This window comes from Cibotium barometz, chromosome 41, assembly GCF_041138505.1.
Source record: "Cibotium barometz isolate CiBa-2024 chromosome 41, ASM4113850v1, whole genome shotgun sequence".
NCBI classification, from domain to species: domain Eukaryota; kingdom Viridiplantae; phylum Streptophyta; class Polypodiopsida; order Cyatheales; family Cibotiaceae; genus Cibotium; species Cibotium barometz.
The window spans coordinates 22,860,134-22,884,439 of NC_141086.1; the positions used below are offsets into that span (position 1 = coordinate 22,860,134).

At 39.5% G+C, this 24,306-nt stretch overlaps 1 protein-coding gene across 1 annotated transcript; it reads left to right on the forward strand.

Annotated features, from left to right (window-relative positions):
- The first annotated feature begins 23,116 nt into the window (after positions 1 to 23,116).
- Positions 23,117 to 23,757, forward strand: LOC147614782 (uncharacterized). Its single transcript, XM_086779974.1, has 2 exons — positions 23,117 to 23,577; positions 23,648 to 23,757. The coding sequence occupies exons 1-2, from the start codon at positions 23,355 to 23,357 to the stop codon at positions 23,755 to 23,757; spliced, it is 333 nt and encodes a 110-aa protein (XP_086636100.1). The 5' UTR covers positions 23,117 to 23,354.
- Positions 23,758 to 24,306: the final 549 nt, after the last annotated feature.

Below are 24,306 nucleotides of genomic sequence, written 5' to 3' on the forward strand. Positions count from 1 at the left end.
CAGTTTTTTTTAAGATTTCAAACCGTCTTTCCGATCAACCAACCACAACTGGTAAAGTAGAGCTCATTGCAAAGGACTGCAATAAAACGTAGAATGATATCAAAAGTTGGAAGTTGCAGGAAACTATTGCCTAAATAAAGTGGTTTTGAAAAATGTCTACTCTGGATATTAACATGCTTAAGGTGTGAACAGTGCCCTGCCGCCATAGTACCAATTTTCCAAACTAGAATTAGGTTGAGGCAAGGCAAAGTGTATGCCATAGCTACAAAACCTTCAAGAAACACCCTCTCTGCCAAGAAAACAACATATCAAAGAGCACACTACTCACATGGAAGCATCATCATCATCTTCATCACTCTCACCTTCACCATTTTCCTCTGTTTTTGTAAAGAGAAGGAAAAAACATAGATACCACCAAAGCAAAAAAAAAAAAGATAAGGAAGGGAACCCCCAATCCAAGAATGAGGAAGAGAGAGAAGAGAAGAAGTCATAAGCCCCCAGAAAAGAGAGTCGTGCACCTCCTCCAACCTCCTCAACCACTTCTTGCAAAACCACTTTATTAAAATGGCAATTGCCTCCAATAAAGTTGATATTCTAAAGTCCTAAATTGGAGGCCTTATTTTGCTTACATAGCTTAAAGTTCCATGCTTTAAAATAAAACAAGATAGCATGCATTGGCTTTAATATTTTGCGAACCCACCAATAGCATTTACATCATAAAAAATATGGCAGTAAGTACAATGAATTGGCATAAATGCCATAAGTTTAATTTTGGCATGGAAGTTGTTCTTATATCAAGCTTCTCACTGATAATCTGGTTGATGTTGTTAGATAGCTTTGCCAAGTTCTTCCATTATAATGGAAGTAAGAAATTTTTGTGTTAGTCACATAGCCTAGTTTTCTTACTAGTTTTATAATATGAAGATAAAGTACAACAAAATGGTCAAGACATTGAAGGCTTCAAAGAACCATGCTAATTCTAGTGAAAATTATATAGAGATCAATTTTACCTTACTCACTAATAACAATGCATGAAAAAGTTAAGGTTATGGTTTGAAATGTTTAAAACTTCAACCATGATGTATTATCTCAAAAATAATTTGTTAGCTACCTTGTTACAATAATATACATTTGCAATTTGTGTCTATGAACACAAAGGAAAAAGTTGCCTTTGCAAAAACAAATTGTTCCACAAATAATTTTCCATTGTGTTAAATGCAAAGTAAGTTTGCAAATTATGTGCATTGGTAAGAAACTTGCACTTCAAAAGGCAAAAGAGAAAGAATATTCAAAATATGTTTTTTAAATGCATAGATAGTGATAAGAGTTATAGAGGAGAGACATGGATGAATCCATCCCAAGTGCTTTTATATTGGATCATGTGGCTCAATAAAATGTTTTTTTTTAAGTGTCTAGTACAAGATTTTAACATACAGCCAAATAAGGAAAGAGTTACATTCCATAATCACTATCCCAAAGCTCAAAAGAACCTTTAGCAAGGTTCGAGGTACGGCATTGCATATATTTTGGTTAATAATAGCAAGTTGGCTTCAAGAAGTTTCTATTTGGCTATGATATACCAAGGGGTAAGTCTTTACATGGAGCTTCCAAAGGACTTAGAAACTACCAAAAATTTGTGTAGAAATGTAGGGAACGAGTTTTCGATGGTGGAGAAAGCATACAAAACGAGAGTACTATCTTAAACAAGTATTCATCTTTTTTCATAGTATCATCACCATGACACCATGATCTTGCTCATCTTTTCTTGAAAAGCGACGGCTTGTCACAATGGATCACTATCATCTATATTATATTTACAAGGATTATTTGCAAGTCCTTAACAAGATCTTGTGCAATGCATTATCCGCTAGTGAAAAACCACCATTATATTCTCTTTGCCAGAATCTTAACTTTCTTCTCATTTGCAAAACCCAGCTTGGAAGTACAATCCACCTTCTTGTGTAATAGGAGAGACTCTAGAAAGTCATTGCTTAATATAATTCTCTCTCTCCAAACACTGTGTCCAAACACCATCCCATTGTCCCCCCTTCAATAGTGGAGCAAGGAAACAAAGGCTTCAGAATCACTAGTACCTCATGTGATGACCCTGATCCATTGAAGAAATTTGATGTAAAACCTTTGTCCAATTAAGTCATGCACATATCCAATGTATAAGTGGGGCCATTGGAGAGAAATTTGGTGTAAACATGGGTAGAAGCTGAGTAAATGTGCCAATTTTGTTGCCCTTTATTGCCCAGTGTGCAAGCATGAGGACCCATGTGGACAAAGAAAGTGTCCAAATACTTCACCTCCTCTTCAAAGGAAGTGTAGGGGAAAGGTTGGTCTAGTGGAAAAATGAAGGTTCCATGGGTGTATTTGCAAAAGCAAGCTCCAATGAGAGTATAAAAGCATAGCTTAGAAGCAAAGGGATGCATTTGAGCAATTGGGTTCTACCACAAGTTTTGAGTATAATCTTATAAGGGTAAATGAAGAGGCTTGATTCTGAGAGAACATAGGAATCAAATACACTATTGTGGAGCTCTGAGACTATGGTGCACTCGGCAAGCTTAAGCAAATTATGGAGTTCTTGCTGGCTTAGCCCCCTTCATCCTGCGGATTTAGCTGAGTTTAGAGGGCTAAACCCCACCTCTAATCTCTTCTCTACTCCCTCAAACCCTTTGATGGGCTCTGATTCTTCAATCTCTGCACCCAATGGCTTGAAATTGCGCAAATCCATACCCATTTTGCAGAGCTATTAACGCTGTGTTCTGATCAACAATTGAGGTGATATAATCACTGCTTAGCATCGCATTAAGATGGTTGTTGGATACCCTGCAGAGCCCACACAACAAGATTAGCAGCTTGATCTTCACTAAAAGTAATGTGATTAAGCAAATCGGCAGATTAATTGTTGGAAACAAGCATGAAATAAGCACACTAATCATGACAATAAGATGGGACAAATTAGATTTGTGCTTTGCCCTTATTTTCCATTGCTAGCATCAGCCATTGATGCTCTCTGCAAATAAGAAATTAAGACCCAAATTAAGAGATCACCTCATTCGATTAATCAAGCTTTGATGTTCGAGCTAGTTTAAGCTACTACCTTTGCATTGGTTATAGAGCTTATCTAAGCTATCTGGGCATTAATTTTTGAGCTAATCTAAGCAACAATGCTTTAAGGTGGCTATGATAATCTAAGGTGCCCTTACATTGATGTAAGGTGGCAAGGATGCTACAAAACACAAGGAAAAAAGCTATGTGATATACACATAGAGATCTGGCCACAATGATCAGCATTTTTGTGAGCTATTAAGGCTGGCTTGAGAGAGAGAGAGAGAGAGAGAGGGCTTGACACTAAAGTCTACCAAAGAATTATTTATATCCACTCTTATAAGCATGTTTTAAAGCTATTAAGGCTTGCTAGAGAGAGAGAGAGAGAGAGAGAGAAGGCTTGACACTAAAGTCTACCAAAGGATTATTTATATCCACTCTTATATAATACATACTTAATAAGTGCACTATATCATTGTATTAATTCATACTTTAGTACCTCACAACCTCAATTGATAACATGTGGATGGATTAAGAAGGAGCGCGCTTTTATAATACATACAAAAAGTGGACTCTATTGATCTAGTAATTCATAATTTAGTACCTACAAACCTTACTTGTTAAGATACGAAGTGTCTAGGGATAAAGGGCCTCTTCATGGTCGTCCAAAAATGAGCCTCAAGTGGCCACATCGATGGGATTCCCCATATGAATTCTTGCACCTACCTAACCCAAATTACTTTATGATTTTGTTTACACCTAGCCCAAATGCTCTCAAAAAACTTTTTTCCTAGCCCGTGAGAAAAAAGAACTTCTTTCCTAGAGCGAGTGAGAAATAGTGAGAAAAGGACAAGGTTGGAGTGTGGCCGGGTTTCTTTAATCAAATATTTTTTATTAGCTTGTTTAATAACTACAAATGGTAAACCAACTCTCTAATGAGAGAACCCAATTATAAGATTTTATTGCTCTCAAGGAACCCTTCATCCACAAGATAGATGCACCCTAGTGCAAGGCATGTGTTCCAGCTCTCTAATTAAAGAACCCAATTACATGATTTTATAAGCCTCTCAAGGAACCCTTCATCCACAAGATATATGCACCCTGGTGCAAGGCATGTGTACCATAAATGTTCCACCACATATAAAGTATGTGATTGGCACAAACCATCATGTGACTCCCACACTAAACATGTGCCACTAGCACTTTTCATGTGGCAATGAGCCCTTTGAATTTACCATTCACTTTTACATTGTGCACATAACATTTGAAGATACAACCATCCAAATGAACGTCCCTAGACAAATGTGACACAAGTCATCAAATAATCTAGGATCCAAGATTACATAAGTTCCAACAGTCTCCCTTGATATGGTGGTCCTAAGTTATAGGTACAAATGATCTCATCCTAATATTCAAGAGCTATAAGTCATATGCCTAAGGTTTATGCTTCCCCTTATCCAAACTTAGGGTCTAGTATCAATATTTCAACACCCCCCTTGATCTGGTGACCCTAGGGTGTCATAGATCTCATCCTTTATTCTTCCAGAGTTACAAAGCAATGACCCAAATGCAAGATAAGAACTCTAAAAGGTTTCCAAAATGATCATTCATTCTCAATTCGGGATGGTGTCCTATCTCTAACCTCAAGTCTCCATGCTAAATAATAGAGTGCAAGTGCTAAGGTTGATCCCCATATTCCCTTGATGGAATAACCAGGTGCATCACTAATGGTTACACCACTCATGGTGGGGACTCAAGTGGCCAATGAATCTCCAAACATATATAATACCATGTGTGCTCATTTGTGTGTGGCATAACAACACTTTTCCAACTCATGTCAACCCTTTGCCTACTCATATTAGTGGTATATACAAATTTCTGGTGAAAATATTTATCAATGATGTTGTTTACGGATGAGATTTAATGATGAAGATGTTCTCGATGAACAACAAGACAATGAAGTAGAAGAGTGTGGCCCTATGCATATGCACACAAACAAGATTTGGTGGGCCATTGTATATGAACACACTCCTGTTTCAGCCTTTTTAAACCAAGGTTTTTTTAAACCTTAGGGTCCTAAACCTAATGGTCTTTTTTCTCCTAACCCTAATGGTTTTGGAGAAAATAGACCTTATCATCTCCCTCTCTTAACCATTAGGGTCCTAGCCCTAATGGTTTCAGAGAAAAAAGGCCTTATCATCTCCCTCTTCACAGTCAGCGGGTCACTGGTAGAAAGTCACGCTACCACCTCTGCAGGAGAATGCCATTCTGCATGGAATTTGATTGGGTATATTTTCATTCGCCACCAGCGCGTCTCCATCTCCTCTCAAGAGGTGAACACCATTTTGCAGAGAATATGACTGGGCATTTTATCATTCTCCAGCATGTCTCCATCTGCTCAGAATTTGAGTTGTACGAGTGTGACGGCTGAGAACGTCCACGTGTCAGTCGTTTTTCCCAGAAAAGGTCATCGTCGGTCACTTTTTACTGGCAAAACGGCCTCTCGGTGGGCCAGTGTTCACAGAAAACCTATAAACCCTTACAACACACCTGCGAAATTTATGATCTCACTTGTAAATTTTATTTTTGTATTTTTAAAGATCGATAAAATTTTAAGCATTTTAGTTATATTTTAGTGGAAAAACTTGTAAACATTGAAGAAAAACTTGTAAATTTTAAAATTGCAAGTTTTAAGATCTAAGAAGAAAAATATTCTCCGTGAACACTGAGGTGGGCATTCCTTGCTCCATGAATGAAGCATGTGCTTGCAATGCTTCTATTATTTCACCCAAAAGCGTAACTCTTAAAAGAGATCTCTTTGCTCTATGCCTCTCTCTTTGTGCTTCAAAGGCTATTGCATCACTTCTCCTTATGTTTACATTACCGTTGCTCTTTCTCTCTTTGCCTGATCAGCATTGCAGTGCCGATTCTTCTCCACTACACTTAGGAAAAATTACGAGGGAAAATAGCACTAAAATGCTTGCAGGAAAACGCACTGGCAGCCAAAATCAGCAATATGCTTAAACTCACCTTTGCTTGCTTTAACACCCTTCTCCAAACTTGATTAGGCCTCAATAGAGCTCTAATGGTGGCGGTGGCCTACGTAGGGGCACCTGTGGATTGCAGAGGAGAATTTGTGTCGTTTCACCCCATTATGCTATCACAACCATGCTAAATGTCTCCCACACCCCGTAGCAAGCTTCAATGGTGAATTTTGAGCTTGAATCTTGCTCTAAATCTCTCAAATCAAGCACAAAGAAGAGGGAAAAAGGGTAAAAATGTTTTGGATTAGCACTAGTCAAGATTAGCTAATCTCCCCAATTTTGGTCCAAAACTTACCCAAAATTTTGGTCTCGGTCCCAAATTTGGTCTCGAAATTCAAAATTTGGCTTAAAACTTACACAAAACCCTTAGAAATTGCCAAATGAGGTTAAATTTTTCATGTCCACCCTCTTCCCATCAACATCAAGAAAATCCAAGAAAGTACAGAGAAATATCAGGCATAAAATCAAGAAAAATTCCAAAAACACATGTAACTTGCTATTTTCCTACAATTTCTTGCCTAAAATGCATTAGAAAGCTCCCAACATCAAGATCAAAGCTCCAAAAGGTTAGAAACAACAAAGATTAATAGATTCAACCATCCAATTTTCCATTACCCATCTTCTTGATCAAGAAAATCAAGAAAACTCAAACGATTTTCAAGAAATTTCAAGAAAGTGGATAAAAATTAAACCTCTGATACCAATTGAAATGGATCTAGACCAAATGTCATAGAAATCACATAAAGTCCAAATCTAGAATCCATTTTATTATTAGCATAAAAAACATATGATAAATCCATGTGATTATGATGAAAAGAGAAGAAATCCACATGCACATGTAGCAAAGAAGGTATGTGCATTAGGCCTAAGTGATTTAACCTCTCACCCATGAGGATGGCTATCAAGCTCGCCATAAGTCCTAGACCATTAAAGGCCATCTCCATGAAAGGAGCCAAGAGTACATGTAAGTGTCCAAGATATGAATGATCAAAAGATCCCTACAATGAACCCAAGGCCCTATTTATAGTACCCTTACCCATGGCCCATTATTCATAAATTTTGGACCTTAGTTTTGCTTCATTACAAACAACAAATGCTTGTGTCCATTTCAAATGTAATTCAAGCATCCCTTGCTTATCAAATGCTACCTACAAAGGTGTTTGCTCTTTATGACTCTTCTTGCTACCTACAAAGGTCTGCTCTTTATGACTCTTCTTACTACCCTGCATCATGTATGTAGCCGGAGTGCTGGCAGATGGACATGATGCAAACAGAGTACTTATGGATGAAAAAGTATTGGATTGACTAGCATGTGTTATTAATTCATGTGTCGGACCACAAGATTGCACACATTCACTTATAGACACGTGTATTATCTTCTTCGACCGTTTCCATTGGTCGTACTGCAAAGCCCAATTTCCTTTTTTATATTTACATCCCCTTTGATCTTAAGCTTTGCTACATGGTACTCATGTAGTTTAGTATGTAAGTTAGCATGGGGTACTGTGCAATGTTCAACATTATTACAAATGTTCTTTGATTCTAGTAGTGCTACCATGAAATGCATGACTACAACTTTTACACTGCACATGAGATGATGTTTTTCCTTGTCTTACCTCATCAACATAATCCCATTCTGGACCACGCACTATTTTAGTCGATTGATCTAGAAAAGATGTGCGAAAGAATATTAGATATGAGCAATACCCTAATTGAACAAATTAAAAGAAAGTATATGACATCAAGAGAGAGTTAATGATAAAACATTATATATTCTTCAATCTTTACAAAGAAACATCTTACACGATCGTATCTCTTATACATTTATGTATTTGTTTTTTCTTCTACTTTGATTACTGTGACTATTCCAAAATAAATCATAGATGGTAAAACTTATATATATACTTTACGATGCGACATCTTTTACGACCGTGTCTCTTTTAACATTTACAAATTAAAAGATGATGACTTAACTTTAGAAACATGAAAAGTTTAACTATAAAATAAGTTTTAAATAATAAGTATGAAAGAAGTCTACTCGTAATGTCCATGTAATGCATGAGAAATCAATGCAAAAATACATAGAGGTCCCATCACATATACATTTCGTCCAACATATAGAGGTCGCAACACATATGCATGTCCATGAATGTAAGAGTGCTCGGAGGAAGGGTTAACAGTAGTGTACTTGAGACGGCCTGCTGGTCTACCCATGGGCCCCAAGTCTTTCCACATTCTCACCATCACTAAAATTGAATGTACCTCCAAAGAGGGTGATGATAAGGCATGGGCTACCCTAGGTTACCATGGGAACCTCGTGATAATAACTCCCATGCTCCTAATTAATGACTGTTACATTCATGAGCATGCAATATTGAAGCATCCCACTTCATGCAAAGAATAGAATAAAACATACTCATCAATATTTATCTTTAGAGTGTGAAGCAAGCTTGTAACACAAAAAAGATCAATTGTAAACTCTAAAAATCTCTTTAAAGTGTGAAGCAAGCTTTGAACACAGTACAAGATAAAACCTGCTACCTATATTTTGCATTACTTTTAAGTGTGAAGTAAGCTTCAAACGTAATAAAAGAAAAAGGCTAAACCTAAACTTTTATCTTCTAAGTGTGAAGCAAGCTTCGAACACAATGAAAGACAAAACTAATTTTTATTTTCTAAAATATATGTACAAGTGTGACGTAAACTTCGAACAAGGTACACATTTATCTAAACCTATATCTAAGGTTCTTTTTCTCATTATATTAGAAATATTTTTAATTTTTCAATTTTAGAAGCACTACCTTGGAAGGAAGTGCTTCTTTTTTTAGCTTACTACCTTCACATATCGAAAGTTGTGCACATAGTACATTGGGAATGATGTACTATTTTTTATAGTGACTTGTTTTGATCGATAATATATAATATATCGATCAATAAAGTTATCGATCAAAATGTAAGGGCCTAAATATATCACCCAACTTACGTGATGTGTCACCGTATAATACGTCTGTATAAAGAGGGCAAACATATAAAACATACATTATTCGCATATAAAATGAATTTCATTTAACGTATAATGTAATATCATATAATATAGATGTCTATGGGGCCCTCATGTGATGGATGCTAGAAGGAAGCAAGTCATCAACTAGATGCATGTACTTGCTAACTTGGAGTTCACAAACTCCTTTAAGAAGCGGAAAGCACAAGATGAGCTATTAAAACAATATGTTATTAATGTGCTCAAGACTGGATTTGTTGTTCCACATCTAGGCCTCGTCTTCTTGGGGACAACTCAATGAAGAAGAGGATAAAGCTTTTGCTCTCTAATAGGAGAGAAAACATTAAGAGAGTGGCCAAGAACAACATGGATAATCCAAGCATTTACTCGCAGAAGGCATGCACGGAGCTTTGTGGGAAAGCATCCAGGTGATTTTTAAAAACAAGGAGCGAGCGACGACAAGTACTTCATGACTATGGAAGCAAGGAACGTTGCACTTTGACTCAGGAGGAAAATCCTTCTTTATTGCTCATTTTGTAAGTATCTATTTTACTATTTTCCTTTATTTAATCTAATTTGATTTAAACTATATTGTTTCCTTTAACTAATTGTCTCTCTTTTTAATTGATTTTTGTAGAGGGAGGTTGTTGGGTGTGACCCAACAAAAGAAGAGTATGATTATGGGTATAGAGCTCCCCGTCCGCAATTGTAGACTTCGATGCATACGCGAGGTGTACTTTTGAACGAGTTAATTTTGGGGTACTCAATATGACAAGGTAAGTAACACATGATCCCTTCTGTTATCTAAAGGTTGTCTTTTATTGTTTTATACATATGTAGGATGAAGAGGAAGATTCGGACTATGACAGTGAAGTGGGTGAAGTAAGTGAAGATGAAGACAAAGATGAAGACGAAGACGAGCCAGAGGAATCCAATGAAGATTCTGATTACCCATACCAGCTTCCTTGAATTTTTTTGTATGTGGCCAAAGGCCTTACCAATCGAGCAATATAAAATATATTTTGGTCACTTGCATTCTTCCTAGTTTTAGTTTCTTTTTCAAGTTTCTATTTGTATTAAAAAAAAGAGCTGGGGGGTAGACTGATGACTCTCTAGTTTGCCCCAACATTTTTTTCCATGCAATGCGATCATTGTTGAGCAGCAAAAATAACAACAAAATTCGGTTGCTGAGAGCAGTGATCCCATTGCAGTAAAAATAGTAACGTGTCTAGTAGAGAAATAGGCTCAACATCTCCGTAGTTATAAAAGCGTTGCTATTTTTGCTACTAAACTCTCGTTATTTTGTAGTGTAGGGAACTTAATCATAATGTTTATCTCTTTCTAGGTACGCAACCTATGAGTATAGGACATTTGAAGATGATGAGAAATCATGAGAGTTGTTAAAGTATATCCATTTTATAGAAGGTTTTTACCCATGGATCACTCGTTGAGGCTAAACATAAAAATTTAATGGAAAAATAGAGGATGGAACACCACCTCTCGTACAACATTTATAGTAGATAGAAGAATCCAAGAGAGGAACCCACAAAAATGAAGTCCGAAAAGTCAATCTTTTATCCACTGTAGTATTGGAATAAGCTAAAAATTGTTTACCTACTCGACCCTATGCACATTTTCATAATACAATGACACAATCCCCCTTTTTGCTAATTGAGCCTTGCATATCTACTTGCTTTGTGCTCTAGTCTTGTATGAGAGAGAGAGAGAGTGAGATAAGCGTAGAGTGTATGATTCTTGGTTTATGCTCTAGTCTTGTATGAGAGAGAGAGTGAGATAAGCATAGAGTGTATGATTCTTGGTACATGTGCCTCTTGTTTATTATGTGAGAGTGAGAAAGAGTGAGAGAGGTGAGTCCCTGTAGGGAAGTGTAGCTAGCTTCTTAGTGGTAATAACAATGAGAGGTGAGTCCCTGTAGGGAAGTGTAGCTAGCTTCTTAGTGGTAATAACAATAAGAGGGAGATTCGTGAGATTGGAGCTAACAACCACTCGTGGTGGCTTGGAGGTCAAAGATATCCTACTTGGAAGCAAATTAAGAATTGTGCAATGGTTACAGTCTATTTCATTGTTTGCTAGAATGGGAGAGTTCATGAAAGGGTATAAATAGGCCATAACATTTATGTCAACCCCATTTTGGGCTTAACAAAGACACTCCGGCCTACTATAAGTGCGAGTAGCACAATAAGTTCCATGGGGGTGGTCAAAAAGCGAGCCAAGAGCAGCGAGCACAAAAAGCAATGAGTAGAGCTCATGTTCTTGTGAAAGTGAGTAGGTAGGGGCATGGTATGATGTTAAGCGAGCATGAAATGTTAAAGAGAAGAGTGGAACCACAGTGCAATTTTGTAGCAATCAAACAAAGAAGACATGAAATGTTCTAAAATGACCATTGCAATAATTTTTTTTTGAACCAATGGTGCAGATACAAAAAATCACTATTAAACCCATATTGCTTGGCTCGCTAAAAAGATGTTAAATCTATAGTATTCACAATGTTGGAGAGCCATTAGCAAACAAAAGACAATAGACAGGAAAATTTATAAAATAACCAAAACATTTCCAAAACAATAACTAATAAACTCGTACTAGCTGGTATGACATGACCTCCATACATATTTCAACTAAAGTGGGTTGCAGGTTCCTAAAGCTATTGAGGATGACTTCTAATAGACTTAGTTAGCATGTCTTTTACAATTCTCTCAGAAATACAAACTTGATGAATATGCATATTGTTGTTCACATCCTGTCCAAGAATCATTAAGAACACAAAGTATATATGCTTGCATGCAAGATATGGTCTTTTCTTGGCCACTCTATCTCTGAACTCCACACATGAACACATTGGATTCTTCTGAATAGTGACCTCTATCAGAGGTGTGTCTTGGCTCCCATTGGTCAATGGATTAATACTAAATGTTTCCTTTACCCCTTCTATATGTATATGGCTGCCTACAACTTCTGCATGCATATCTAAGGCCGCAGAGTGATTTGACCAAATGCAGCCTTTGAAATTCCTCGTCGATATGGAAATTGTTTCACCTCCTTGTTTATCTCGCTAGTGCCTTTTGCAAGCTCCTTTTCTAGAAAAAACTCAAGAGGAATACCAATGTCATATCCTGCTCTAATAAGCTTGCAGGCTTCTTTCACTTGTAACTTGGTACCTTTAGCAATGGGCCAAACACAAGGGACATCCTCTGGTGGATGTAATATTGTCTTTGTAATTTTCCAAGTGTGCCTAACATCTGTAATACAAAAATAGCAATACTTCTCCTTTTTCCAGGAGGATAGTTGACAATCACTCCAAAAACAAGGACTAACATCACCCCCTCGCAACCTTGAGCTACACTTTTTCCCCGATGCCCAGTGGTTGCACTCAACTCGATTCACTGTTGGTATCCTCCACAAGGCCCACTTTGTATCATGCACATCACTTTCAAGGCTCTCTAAAACTTTGCATTGCTCATCGACCTCTATTGCAGGCTCTAACTTCTCTCTTGTCACATAGTTAAACTCAGGCCTATGGCTAGAGTTGCCAAAGTTTTCTTCTATCGAGTCGTGTAGTGGCCTTTTGGCTCGAATAGTTTTATTCTCACCCTTGAATTTTACCCTATTTGAAAACATAGGGGTCCCCGCCACTGCATCATCCACTGCTCTTGAGGTAGCTATTGGGGATGGACTTGCTTTCTGTCGAGAAAGAGCTCTCTCAACCAAAAGCTCCAATGTAGGCCCACAACCTGTGTATTTTCCTTCCAAGAAAGCCAGTTGTCTGGCACATTGGAAGTAAGCATTGATTAGATCTATCAGACAAGCATCATAAAGACTAATCTTTTGCCTATACCCCTCCCCTGCCAACCAGCTTGCATGCTTGGTCTCTGACATATTTGTCCTTGGGACAAGAGCATTGACAATAGGCTCTCCATCCTACAAGAGAGTGGTAGAAATTGATTAAAAACAATGTAGTGCACATAAGTAGGAGGCACACAATAATACAATGAATAATCTCTTACAAACATTACCTTTAAAATGAAATGACCCCATCGACTAACCCTATAGTGCCACCAACTCAACCAGCTAAGAAGCTTAGGGATGTTTCTATCAGCTGCCTTGCCAGTTGCCCACCATGCTCGTATCCTGCGAAATTGCTGAAGGGCACTTTCTTTGTTTGGGGCAGTCCTCCACTTCTCACACATCTCCCTGTGCTTTTCTTGATGTGGGCTATAGATGTACCTCTGCGTGTGGACACGAAGGTTGTCTTCCCAATGCCATAAACATGACCTTTCCCTTTCAATCATCTCCTTTCCGTCGTTGAAGACACGTCTCACTGCATTCCAGTTAGCGCCAGCCTCATCCGCCATAAACCCAAAAAAAATTGCGACCTTCCTTGTGTGCACCATTACCAAATTCATGTTTTCCCAAAACATGACTTGAGCATCCTTATCCTCTTCTCTAAATTCACAAGTTTCTATTGTCAATAGCTCACCAATCCTGCATGCCACAAATGGAAACAGAGTTATATTAAAGACACAAATTAAGCAATGCTCTCTACCGCTTGTAACTTACATGTGGTCATAAACATGTGCTCCCATTGTATGCCATCCATCCACTCGATGCACATGATCAAAGCAGACCCATGCTTGATGAAGATCCCCATTACCATCCTTGTCCATTCGCCGAACAATGTCAATCCCAGAACCAGGTACAGTAGTAGACATCTTAAAGATAAAGCAACGCTCAGTAGTAGTGGTGGCTTGCAATGGAAATCGAGAACCATGGAAGAACTCAAAATGGCATGTTCTTTTTAGATTAAGAATGGCTTCATATCCTTCACCCAGAGGCCGTGTTGTTTTTCGTGTTTGCATTACCATCTGCTTCACCCTGCATTCATAAAGCATACTTAGTGTATTAAAGATGATAATTGCATACTATTCTTTGCTAAATTGCACTTCCTATGTACTTTTTGACATTTATCAAACTTTGCAACTCTTGCGACATCTCCTGTAGCTTCCTCTCTGTCATGAATTCTCCCTGTGCCTTATCATCATCAGTGAATGCTCTTAGAACCACCTCCCTTGCCACAATCATTTGTACCTTTCTGGGCCCAACGTTGTGGTCGATGCCCACTGCACGTGCTACAAAGTCCTTGATATTTCGTATCGATGCTCGGCACATTCCCTTGGAAACCATGTGTGTATGTTTGCCATAATGAATAAATAGTCTGCTGTGCATTGATTCTTTTGGCATAAAATAATAGACACAAGCAGGACATTCTTTAAGACACATTGGCACATGCTTGCAGAAAAACACTCAAGGTTCCCGAAGCTCCCAATTGCTAAATTCCCATATTTTGGAGATTTTATCAGCTGCCCATTCCAATGGAGTTTGTTTGGTTGATTCATACATGTCCTAAAGGAGCAGTGCTCATTCATGCACTGGAAGGTTCCCCCGCAGAAGCTCTTCCTAAGAACAAAAGTTTTATTGGCCCTATTTTGCGTTTGTGGCTTTGTCCAAATGTTGCCCTCGTATTTTTGCTCCATCCCTTCCATACCTTTCCCACCTTCAAGCTCATATGTACTGAACTTTGGGTACACCTTGGGAAGCTCTTTTACCTTGCCTTTGTAATCACAATCATGGATTAAAGTGTGCAAGACATCAAGAGGAGGTAACATGCGGATTATTTGAAAGCAAGAGACCGCAGTATCAAACTGAACATCTTCCTCTTCCAAATGTTGAAAGCACTTTTCCACAGGTGTAATAAAGTAGGAACTTTATTAAATAGGGTTAATAATGGGGGCAAGTCCAGGTATAAAAGAGGGGGCTTGGCCCATGGATGTAACTTTTGATGATCATTTTTAGAAATGGAAACTCATGTTTCTTGGAGCTCATGGCTTCTTGGCTTGTGGAAGGCTATTTCCATTCTCTTGGTGTGAGAGACTAAACACACTTAGGCATCATGTTTACATGGTGATTACTCATATTTTCATGCATTACATCCCTTCATTCCAATTGGTATCAGAGCTCTTGATTTTGATCATGGGCATGCATGGGTTGTTGGGAAAAATTTGCTTGAGAATTTGAGTTTTTTTTCATTTTTTTCATTTTCTTCCTTATTTTTCTTCTAATCCTTGAGTGATTCTTGCTAAATCTTCTCTAATCATGCTTAATCTCATGGATATGGTGAAGATTTCATGGAAATTGCTTGAATTTTGAGTGATTTTGGTCATTTTTGCCATTTCTGGACCAAATTTTGGGCCTCTGGACCAAAAATTTGGGGCAGCCGGGCTAAAACTTAGGGCAAATGACTAATTGCAATTAACTTTTCTGCTAATCACTCTGCTAATCACGTTTTTCATTTGTGCTTCTTCTTCAAGCTTTCCATAGCCATTACTCCCTTGTTTCATCCCGTTTTGCTTCCATTTTTTGGGGCTTTTACTCAGCTTGAAGAGGGGAACACATAGAGCATCAAATTACATGCACTTTCAAAAAAATCTTTGAAAATTTTTGTTCCCTTGTTCCAAACCCTAATCCCTCACACAGTCATCATTGTCCATGGCTAGGGGGGGGCTGCATAAGCCTCTCTTACAGCAGACGGGGACCTGCAGGGCCGCCTTAGAAGAGCCGACAGGGCCGCCTTAGAAGGGCCGACAGGGCCGCCTTAGACGGGCCTAGCATCACCTTACAGCCAACGGACCTTGCAACGGGAGCTGCACAGCCGACGGGCCTTGCAACAGGAGCAGCAACGTCGACGCCTTACAAACGGGGAGCTGCAAACGGGAGCTGCGAACGTGAGCTGCAAACGGGAGCTGCAAACGGTGAGCTGCAAACGTCATCAGCAGCCCCAGCACTGCCTGCTTCTGCTGTGCATTTCAGAAAAGAAGCTACAACCTATCGAAAACCTCAAAAAAAAAAACAGCATTGAAGGAGACTATGGTCCAAGAGTATTCTTCTCCTTCAAATTGGAATGATGCTATGAAGCTGAATCAATGGAAGACAAAGTTCGATTTGAAGGTGCATAAATCTTACACTTGCTTAGTGAGGTTTGGATTTATCAAGTTTTAATGGCAAGTCTATGTAGCATTGGTTGGAATTGAAGCATCATTCACATATCATATACACCATTCATATGCCATATCCATGCTATGGATTGCCATTTGACAAGCTCATACCATGCCATGGAAACATGCTCACTTTGATGCCATATGGACACTAGGGATGCTATACATAGCATTGGCAATGCTATGTTTTACACATGGGCATAAGAGAGCATAAGTGGAAGCATGCATTTGTCAATTTGATGTAATTACATATGCCTTGACTTTGGTCTTACAAATGCTTATGCAAATGCCAAATGCCATGGTGAGGGCATTGTGATTTGTTGCTTTGTGTTGGAGCTTATGGAGGATGGATTGTTTTGATGAATGGTGGACACTTGGAGTTATGAGAATGAGCATGAGTTCATGCGTATTGATTCATGAGAAAATTGTAAATGGCATGAGTCATGCCATATACTTGTAAGTGATCTCTTCCATTACATTCACATCATTTTTGTACCTACACTCACCATTGCTACCACTTCAAGTTTTCTAGAATCTAGCAATGTGTGAGGGTACCTTGGCATTGGTTGGAGAGGCCAAGGGGAGAATGTCTTGAACTCTTTGTGCCGTGATTGCCTTGGAAAAGCGGTACAAAGAGGGATTAGGTACACGGAGTGAAGAAATGGCCTCAACCTTCACCTTGGAGGAAAACTTGGTGAAGGGGTGAGAAGGGCTTGGCCGGGAGATCGGCAAGCTTCAACGCGCGTCCTCAACAATCCTCACATCGACTTTATGGATGCATTTGGGCAATGGGGCCCCCTATTCCATCATATTGTGTGGATGTTGCTAATGCCTTGATGGACAAAGATTGCATAAGAGCTTTCATGGCATTGTGGGATGCAAAGAGCATTGTATTTTGATTTCAGAAATTGCATTTTCAGTTGAGATTTGGCTCCATTTACAAAGGAGACTATGGCGAAATTCTTCCAAAATCTTGACTATGCATGGCAATTGAGGTTGGTGAAACATTAATTGCAGACCTTGGGATGCAAAGGAAGTGCAAAAGGTGCTAACAAAGGTGTGGGAACAAGCAAGGATCATTGGGGGCACAAAAGGGTCACTTGGGCAAGAAAATTGCAGATTTACAAAACCCTAATTCAGTCCCAAACCTTTTGGACTGAATTAAAGGTGATCATACGAACTCTTAGTGCTTCCTTAGAGCTACCCAATGAGCCCTTAACCTTTCCGTTTCGATATCTCTTTGGAGTAGAAATTAGGGTTTTTGCAGAAACAGTAAACCCTAATTCAGTCATAGGGGTTTTAAGGTCTTCAAGATCTAATCACATAGGCTCGTAGTACTCATCGAGGGCTTCGATTTGAGCTAAGAAGTTTTGCATTCGGATATTTCTAGCTCAAGTTATGCTCAAAATACTATTTCAGCCTATAACCCTGTAAACCCTAAAACAGAGAATAGTAGCACTTCTCACCTCTTAAGGGTCTTTGTATAGTGGTCTAGTACACCTCATTAGCTCTCCAACAAGCTCTAGACCACTTCAATCGGACATCCCTACCTCAAGTTAGAGCCAAATCTTTGAAACCGATACTTTCCATGGGAACGAGGACAAGAGGGCGACCAAAGCATAACACCTTGACTCCCGACGAGGTAGAGGGAGAAGAAGCAATTATGGAGCAAGGAATCTTAGATGCTCCGGAAGATACTTGTGGACATACTTCAAGGGAAGTGCATGAAGAAGTGAATGTTGGAAGTGCCCACAAGCCCACCCCACAAGCGTCACATACCATCCCCATCGATTCGATCATGCAAATGCTGATGCAAATGAATGCGAAGATGGACACGATGGCTACAAGGGTGGAGGTCAATGATAGACTTGATACTATGGCCACAAGGATGGAAGTCTTGGAAGAGAGGGTGGCTCGGCCAATGAGCCAACCTTCATTTGATAGTGGTCATGGTGTTTCACATGCAGGCAAGCAATATGGGACAGCTTTTGAAGGCCGTAGGGAAGGCAAGCTACCTATGGCACAAGAGGTTTCTCCCAAAGTAATGCATGAGCATGCCACCAAGAATGCTACTTTTGGATTCATGGCGGATGCACGGAGGCCCCTTGTCAAGGACATGTTTCATTCTTCTTTTCACTCGGGTCCATCTAATTCCAATATGCACATGATTGATGAAGAGGTGGTACTCGATTGGAACCAATTGTCCTTTGCCCAAAGACAAAGGGATGCTCATGAGAAGTGGATGGAGTTACCAAATGACATCAAGAGGGACTACAAAGACTTTGCGCAATTCATGGAATCGTATATGAAGATGCAAAGGTTCAAACCCTCTACCCAACATGATAACCCATCCCACATATCTTCCAAGGATGTCAAAGACAAGATCTCACTATCAAAGTTCAAAGGTGACGGGTCATCTCCGCAAGAGTTGGAGGAGTGGGCTACCAAGCTTGACACCTATTTCCAACTTTACCCAAAAAGTGAGCGTGATATGGTACAATTTGCTTCCCTACATCTTGAAGACTATGCTCATCAATGGTGGAGGTATATGGTCAAACAAGGGAACACGCCATCAACTTGGGAAGGATTGAAGCGGGAGATGAACTTGGCCTTCCTTTCACCCTTAGTGCTTGACCGATACCATGAAGAATGGTATGAGCTTTCTCAAAAGGGGATGATGGTGAGAGATTACATCAAGAGGTTTTTGAAGCTTTCAATGTATGTGGAAGGTTTGAGTGAAGACATGAAGATGAGAAAGTTTGTGCATGGGCTTGAACATTTCATCAAGGCGGATGTGTCGGCTCAAAGGCCTAGCTCTCTCAAAGAAGCTATGAGGTTAGCCGAACTTTATGAGCCAAAGTACAAGAGGTCTCAGCCCATGACCTTCGCCATAGACACACCCAAACCAACCACTACTACTTGTAACCTTGGGAAGGATCCTACCTCCACATTACCATCCTCTACTCCGAGGTTTCCTACATCATGTGGGAGTGGACAGCCAAAGGATGGAGTGCATATTGATGCCAAAAAGGGTAGTGATCCTACGAAGAAGCCCTTTCAACATCTCAAGGAGATTCAAAGAATGGATGATCAAAACATTGAGGAGTTGAGAAGCAAAGGGCTATGCTTTAAGTGCAAAGAGAGGTGGTCACCCGGGCATGCTTGCAAATCAAAAAAGATGGTGATCACTATGATCCTCATGGACAAGGAAGAGAACAAGGATGACTCTCATGACATTGTGGAATGGGAGGATTGCAATGATGAAGTGCATGAGGATGGTGAGTTTCCTTTTGACCCGGGAGGTTGAGTTAAGGAAAATCTTGTGGATGGAGACATGCCTACCAATGCAGAAATTTCAGCTTGCATATGCTCTATCTCACAAGAGTTATTGATGGGTTGCAAGGACCCAAGCACACAAGGTTGGTGGGGCCTAGAGTGCTGAAACTACCTTGCCAAATGGAGGCTATTACCCATGAATATGGCTACTTGGCAATCATTGGACTATGCCCAACAATATGGCTTACTTGTGGATGATTTTCTTGGCCAAGTGGTATGGTTTACTTGAGCAAATTGGGTAATATGCGAAGAAGGGTACATGCTGTAATTTCTGGACAGCTTTGGGAAGGTCTACTATTGGGCCTACCATTCTACTCCAACAAGCTTCATTCGGTATCAAAATGGAAGACTATGATGTGGGACATATATGGCTGAGTGTACATACCATTTCCAGCCCATTTTATGGAGTTTACATGAAGAATTTTCAAGGGACTTCATCGACTAGAAGGGCTGTCATAACAGTCTCACTCATACTTTGTGGACTTGGAGCTTTGTGGACTTGTGTACATCCGGACTTCCATTGTATATGTGTTTTGGATGTACTTGAGGACTCTCAACCACTTCCCATTGATTACATTAGAGTCTCATACTTTGAGATTGTACACATTATAGATTTTGAGGACAAAATCTTTGGGAAGGGATGGTTTGTAATAAAGTAGGAACTTTATTAAATAGGGTTAATAATGGGGGCAAGTCCAGGTATAAAAGAGGGGGCTTGGCCCATGGATGTAACTTTTGATGATCATTTTTAGAAATGGAAACTCATGTTTCTTGGAGCTCATGGCTTCTTGGCTTGTGGAAGGCTATTTCCATTCTCTTGGTGTGAGAGACTAAACACACTTAGGCATCATGTTTACATGGTGATTACTCATATTTTCATGCATTACATCCCTTCATTCCAACAGGAGAGACCTCTATCTCCTCTTGCAATGACCCATGTGCTTGGACATTGATTTCTTCTATCTCTTCAGTGTCCAAGTCACTGCAAAGCACAATGCTCTCTAATTCAATGCACAATGCAAAACAAAAAATGTCAAAGTCAAAGTTAATGCCACTTACATTGGAGTACTCTTTCGAGAACCGAGAGGAAATATAGTTGAGGGGCCTTGTTCTGGGGTCTCAAAATAATTCTCTGATTTGGCAATATATACAGAGGACAATGAATGCTCCAGGATAAAATAGGCCTCGTCTCCAATCCCTGCATACAAGTGTAAAGGACAAATGGGCTCATACTCTCCTCCAATTTCAAGTAAGGCCTCCACATTTATCCCACCAATAGTTCCAAGCTTCCCCCGGATCATGTTGATTGACACAAGACATTTGCCATTCGAGAAGGGGACTCGGATGCATGCACCCATTGTAGAATGGAGGAAAACACGAGCCTCCCTGCATAATGCAATCACAACAACAATTAAGGAATTTACATTGAATATTAGCCAAAAATATTTTAATACTAGATGTTCTTGCTCTAATCAATAGCATATACTAGCCATAATACAATTTTTCCAGGCTCATTTTAAGACCATGGGTAGAAGCAAATAAAAATATTTATTGCAAAAACAGTCATAATGAAGGGTATCAAAAAGAGTACATGTATATATGTATATATGTTTGTGTGTGTGTGTGTGTGTGTGTGTATGTATACACACACACACACACACACACATATTCGCTTTGTGTTAGTTCTTGCGCTTTTTCATAATCTCCTGTAAGATTTCAAAAACTCTACTAGTTGGATGCCATAGCATAACTGTGCTATAGATTTAAAAAAATCGAAAAAATATTGACCAAACCCTTAAATTTTAGTGTTGAAATTCATTAGTGTTAGGATAAAAAAATTTGTCCAGTGCCTAAGTTAGGGTTTTTAGTAGTCGGCTACTTCTTATGAAGCAATTACTTAAGGCTTTTAGTCGTCCTCTATAGAGAAGCGATCATGAAGCATCATACGTCTCCCCAACAAAGAAACGCTGATCTCATGCGCAGGGCCCTCTCCCCACTCCAATATTTCTCCCCAACAAAGAGACACAAAAAGGTATCATCATCCATGAATTTGTGCTATTTTGCCTGAATGAATTTGTGCGCTCAGCGCACAAAATAATAGGATGTTTTGCTGCTGCCACACTCCACACACAGTAGTATGAGATGTGCGGCGTTACTTCTTGCTATTTTTCTTGAATGAATTTGTGTGCTCAGAGTACAAAATAATAGGATGTTTTGCTGCCGCCACACTCCACACACAGTATGAGATGTGCGGCGTTACTTCTTGCTATTTTTCTTGAATTAATTTGTGCGCTCAGCGCACAAAATAATAGGATGTTTTGCTGCCGAGCATTGAAAAAATCATCACGATTTTGAGTTCGTTTCAAGCTTCGAGGGCACTGCCCCCGAAATCCCCCGCCAAGGGGGGCTCCAAATTTCTGCCGGTCGGCCCCCCTTGGATCCCCTCGGCGGCAGAAATTTGGAGAGAGTAGTGTAAGAAAATGCTATCTATATGGTGCTGTCTCAAACACATTGCATAGACTGTCTCTCTTACTACTGTCTATATTATGCAGACTTTGTGTATACAAGAAGCTCAAAAAACTCACATTTGATGTCTTCTTAGTTGAGAAACGGCTCACACAGTCGAGAGAGGAGACCAGCAAACATGTGCATCTAAAGAACAATAGCACAAAAAGAAAAAAGTTTGTCCTTAAAAAAGTGTTGGATTGCGAAATATCACTTCTAAAGTTTATTAGTACTCAATATTGAATGCCTTCAGATTTGGGCTACCGAATCTTTATATATTTTCCAATAAATTTGAATGCCTTGAATTGAACACCTGAAAAGGGCTCCGTAAATATTTTCCAATGAAGATTTTTTTGAAATATTCAATACGGCTTTGAATGCCTTGGAATTTGGGCCAAAGCACTCCATATGATAATCTCAAAGATATTCTGTTCGTTAATGAGTTGGCCGTTTTGTTGGATAGTGAATGTGCCACCTTTGTTTGATGATTGTGTTGCAATACTGAATTTAATCTCTTTAGTGAATGTGCCACCTTTTCTTTAAGTTTGTGTCGTATTATTGAATTTGCTGTTAAAATAATCAATTAATTATACAATACGAGTAGAATACTATTTGAAGATTTGTTCTTATATTTTTGCATGGCTATCTAGTTTTCAAATGAGTTTGAGTCATTTCACTAGAGCATCTTGCCTGAAAGGTTCTTGTTGTGCAAAAATGGATGAGTTACCTCTTGCTAAGCGAAAAAAGAGTGTGCAGGTTGGCCCAGGTGAGAGCTCATCGAGACACACAAGGAGGCAAGCTGATTTTTCCAGCACTTCGGAGCAAGCCGCCTCCTCAAACCCTACTACGGAGCATGCGGTACATATCATAGATGACACTAACCTGGAGGTGGATATGGATAGGCAGCATCTACATAGTGATGAAAGAAATGAGAAGGATGGACAAAATGTAGTGGGGGCAATTGAGGAAAATAAAGGTGATCAAAATGAGGGTGAGAATACTCAAGGTGGTGATAATGAGGATGAAGGTGAGAATACTGAGGATACTGGGAGAGAGATAGAGGGGGAAGAGAACACACATCCACTAGAGGATCAAGAAGAAACAGTTGTCACAACCCAAACTGAAGGAAGCAAGCAGAAAAAAAATAAGGTTGATATTTTTGGGAAGATTCTTGAGACATCTACTCCACAAGCCTTTTTAGATAGGATAGGAGTCAAATTTAGGTCTCCACCTCCACGTGTTCCTCTCTGTAGGATGATCCAGACGGAGGCAATCTGAAAGGTTTCTCCCTCAACAGATAAGTCTCTTACTCGAAGCTTCAAAAAACTAGGTGGGTACATTGAGAGCATGGGAGCTTTCACAGTATCAATTATGGACTTGGAAGGGGAGGAGACACCATTGACACAAGAGAGGGAGGAATCTTGGGATGAGCATTGGAGGACTGTGAATCAACAATTTGAGGAAACTCTTGCACTTGACCCCGATTGGGGTCCGTACTTGAGCCGAAAAATGGTGCATATTCTTGATGGTAATAATCGACACAATGCTTGGATGGACTGCATTTCTACAGGTGAGTTCTCATTGGGATGTTATAGTTTCTTATGCTTCTTTGTCCTTCCTAATTTTGTGTTTTATTACAGGGTTTCAAGGGGATTTGTCCATGCATTGTTGTGTTCTCTGTAAATTTTATGTGTTCGAGCGGAGGGATGTGGGTGAGCTTTTGTTTTCATTGTCCAGGTTGAACAAGTAAGTTAATTTGTTATCAGAGTCTCCTTCTATGTCAAGTAAGTTGTTTGTACTCAAGAATATTAACATATTTTTTCTTTGTTTTGTAGGACGCATGATTATGCATTTGTGCCAACCACATTTGGTGATCGTCTATTTCAACTAAGAAGATTGGGAGAGTCCGACCTAACAACTCTCATGGCACATTTGGACAATGAGGACAAGCTGTGTGTTGAGAGAGAGATGCTGAGTGCATCTGCCAGAGGAAGGCCTAGTTGGCTTCATTTGCCAATCTAGATTATGACTTGGCTCTTGTTCAAGGACAAGATGGAGCAAAAAATTGATGAGGCATTAAATGGACCACTTGCCGAGTCTGCTAGGGAGAATGTGACTCAAAAGGTAGAAGTTCTCTACAGAGGAAAAACATCAAAATATGCAAGGATTGCTGATCCCTCCAACGGTGAGGCCTTTTGGTGTGCGGTGCTCTCCCTCCCATGGCACGCATCAACCAATCATGTGGCCACAGAGGAAAAGCTCAATATGATAGGTTCTGCTTGCATCAAAGACACAGATA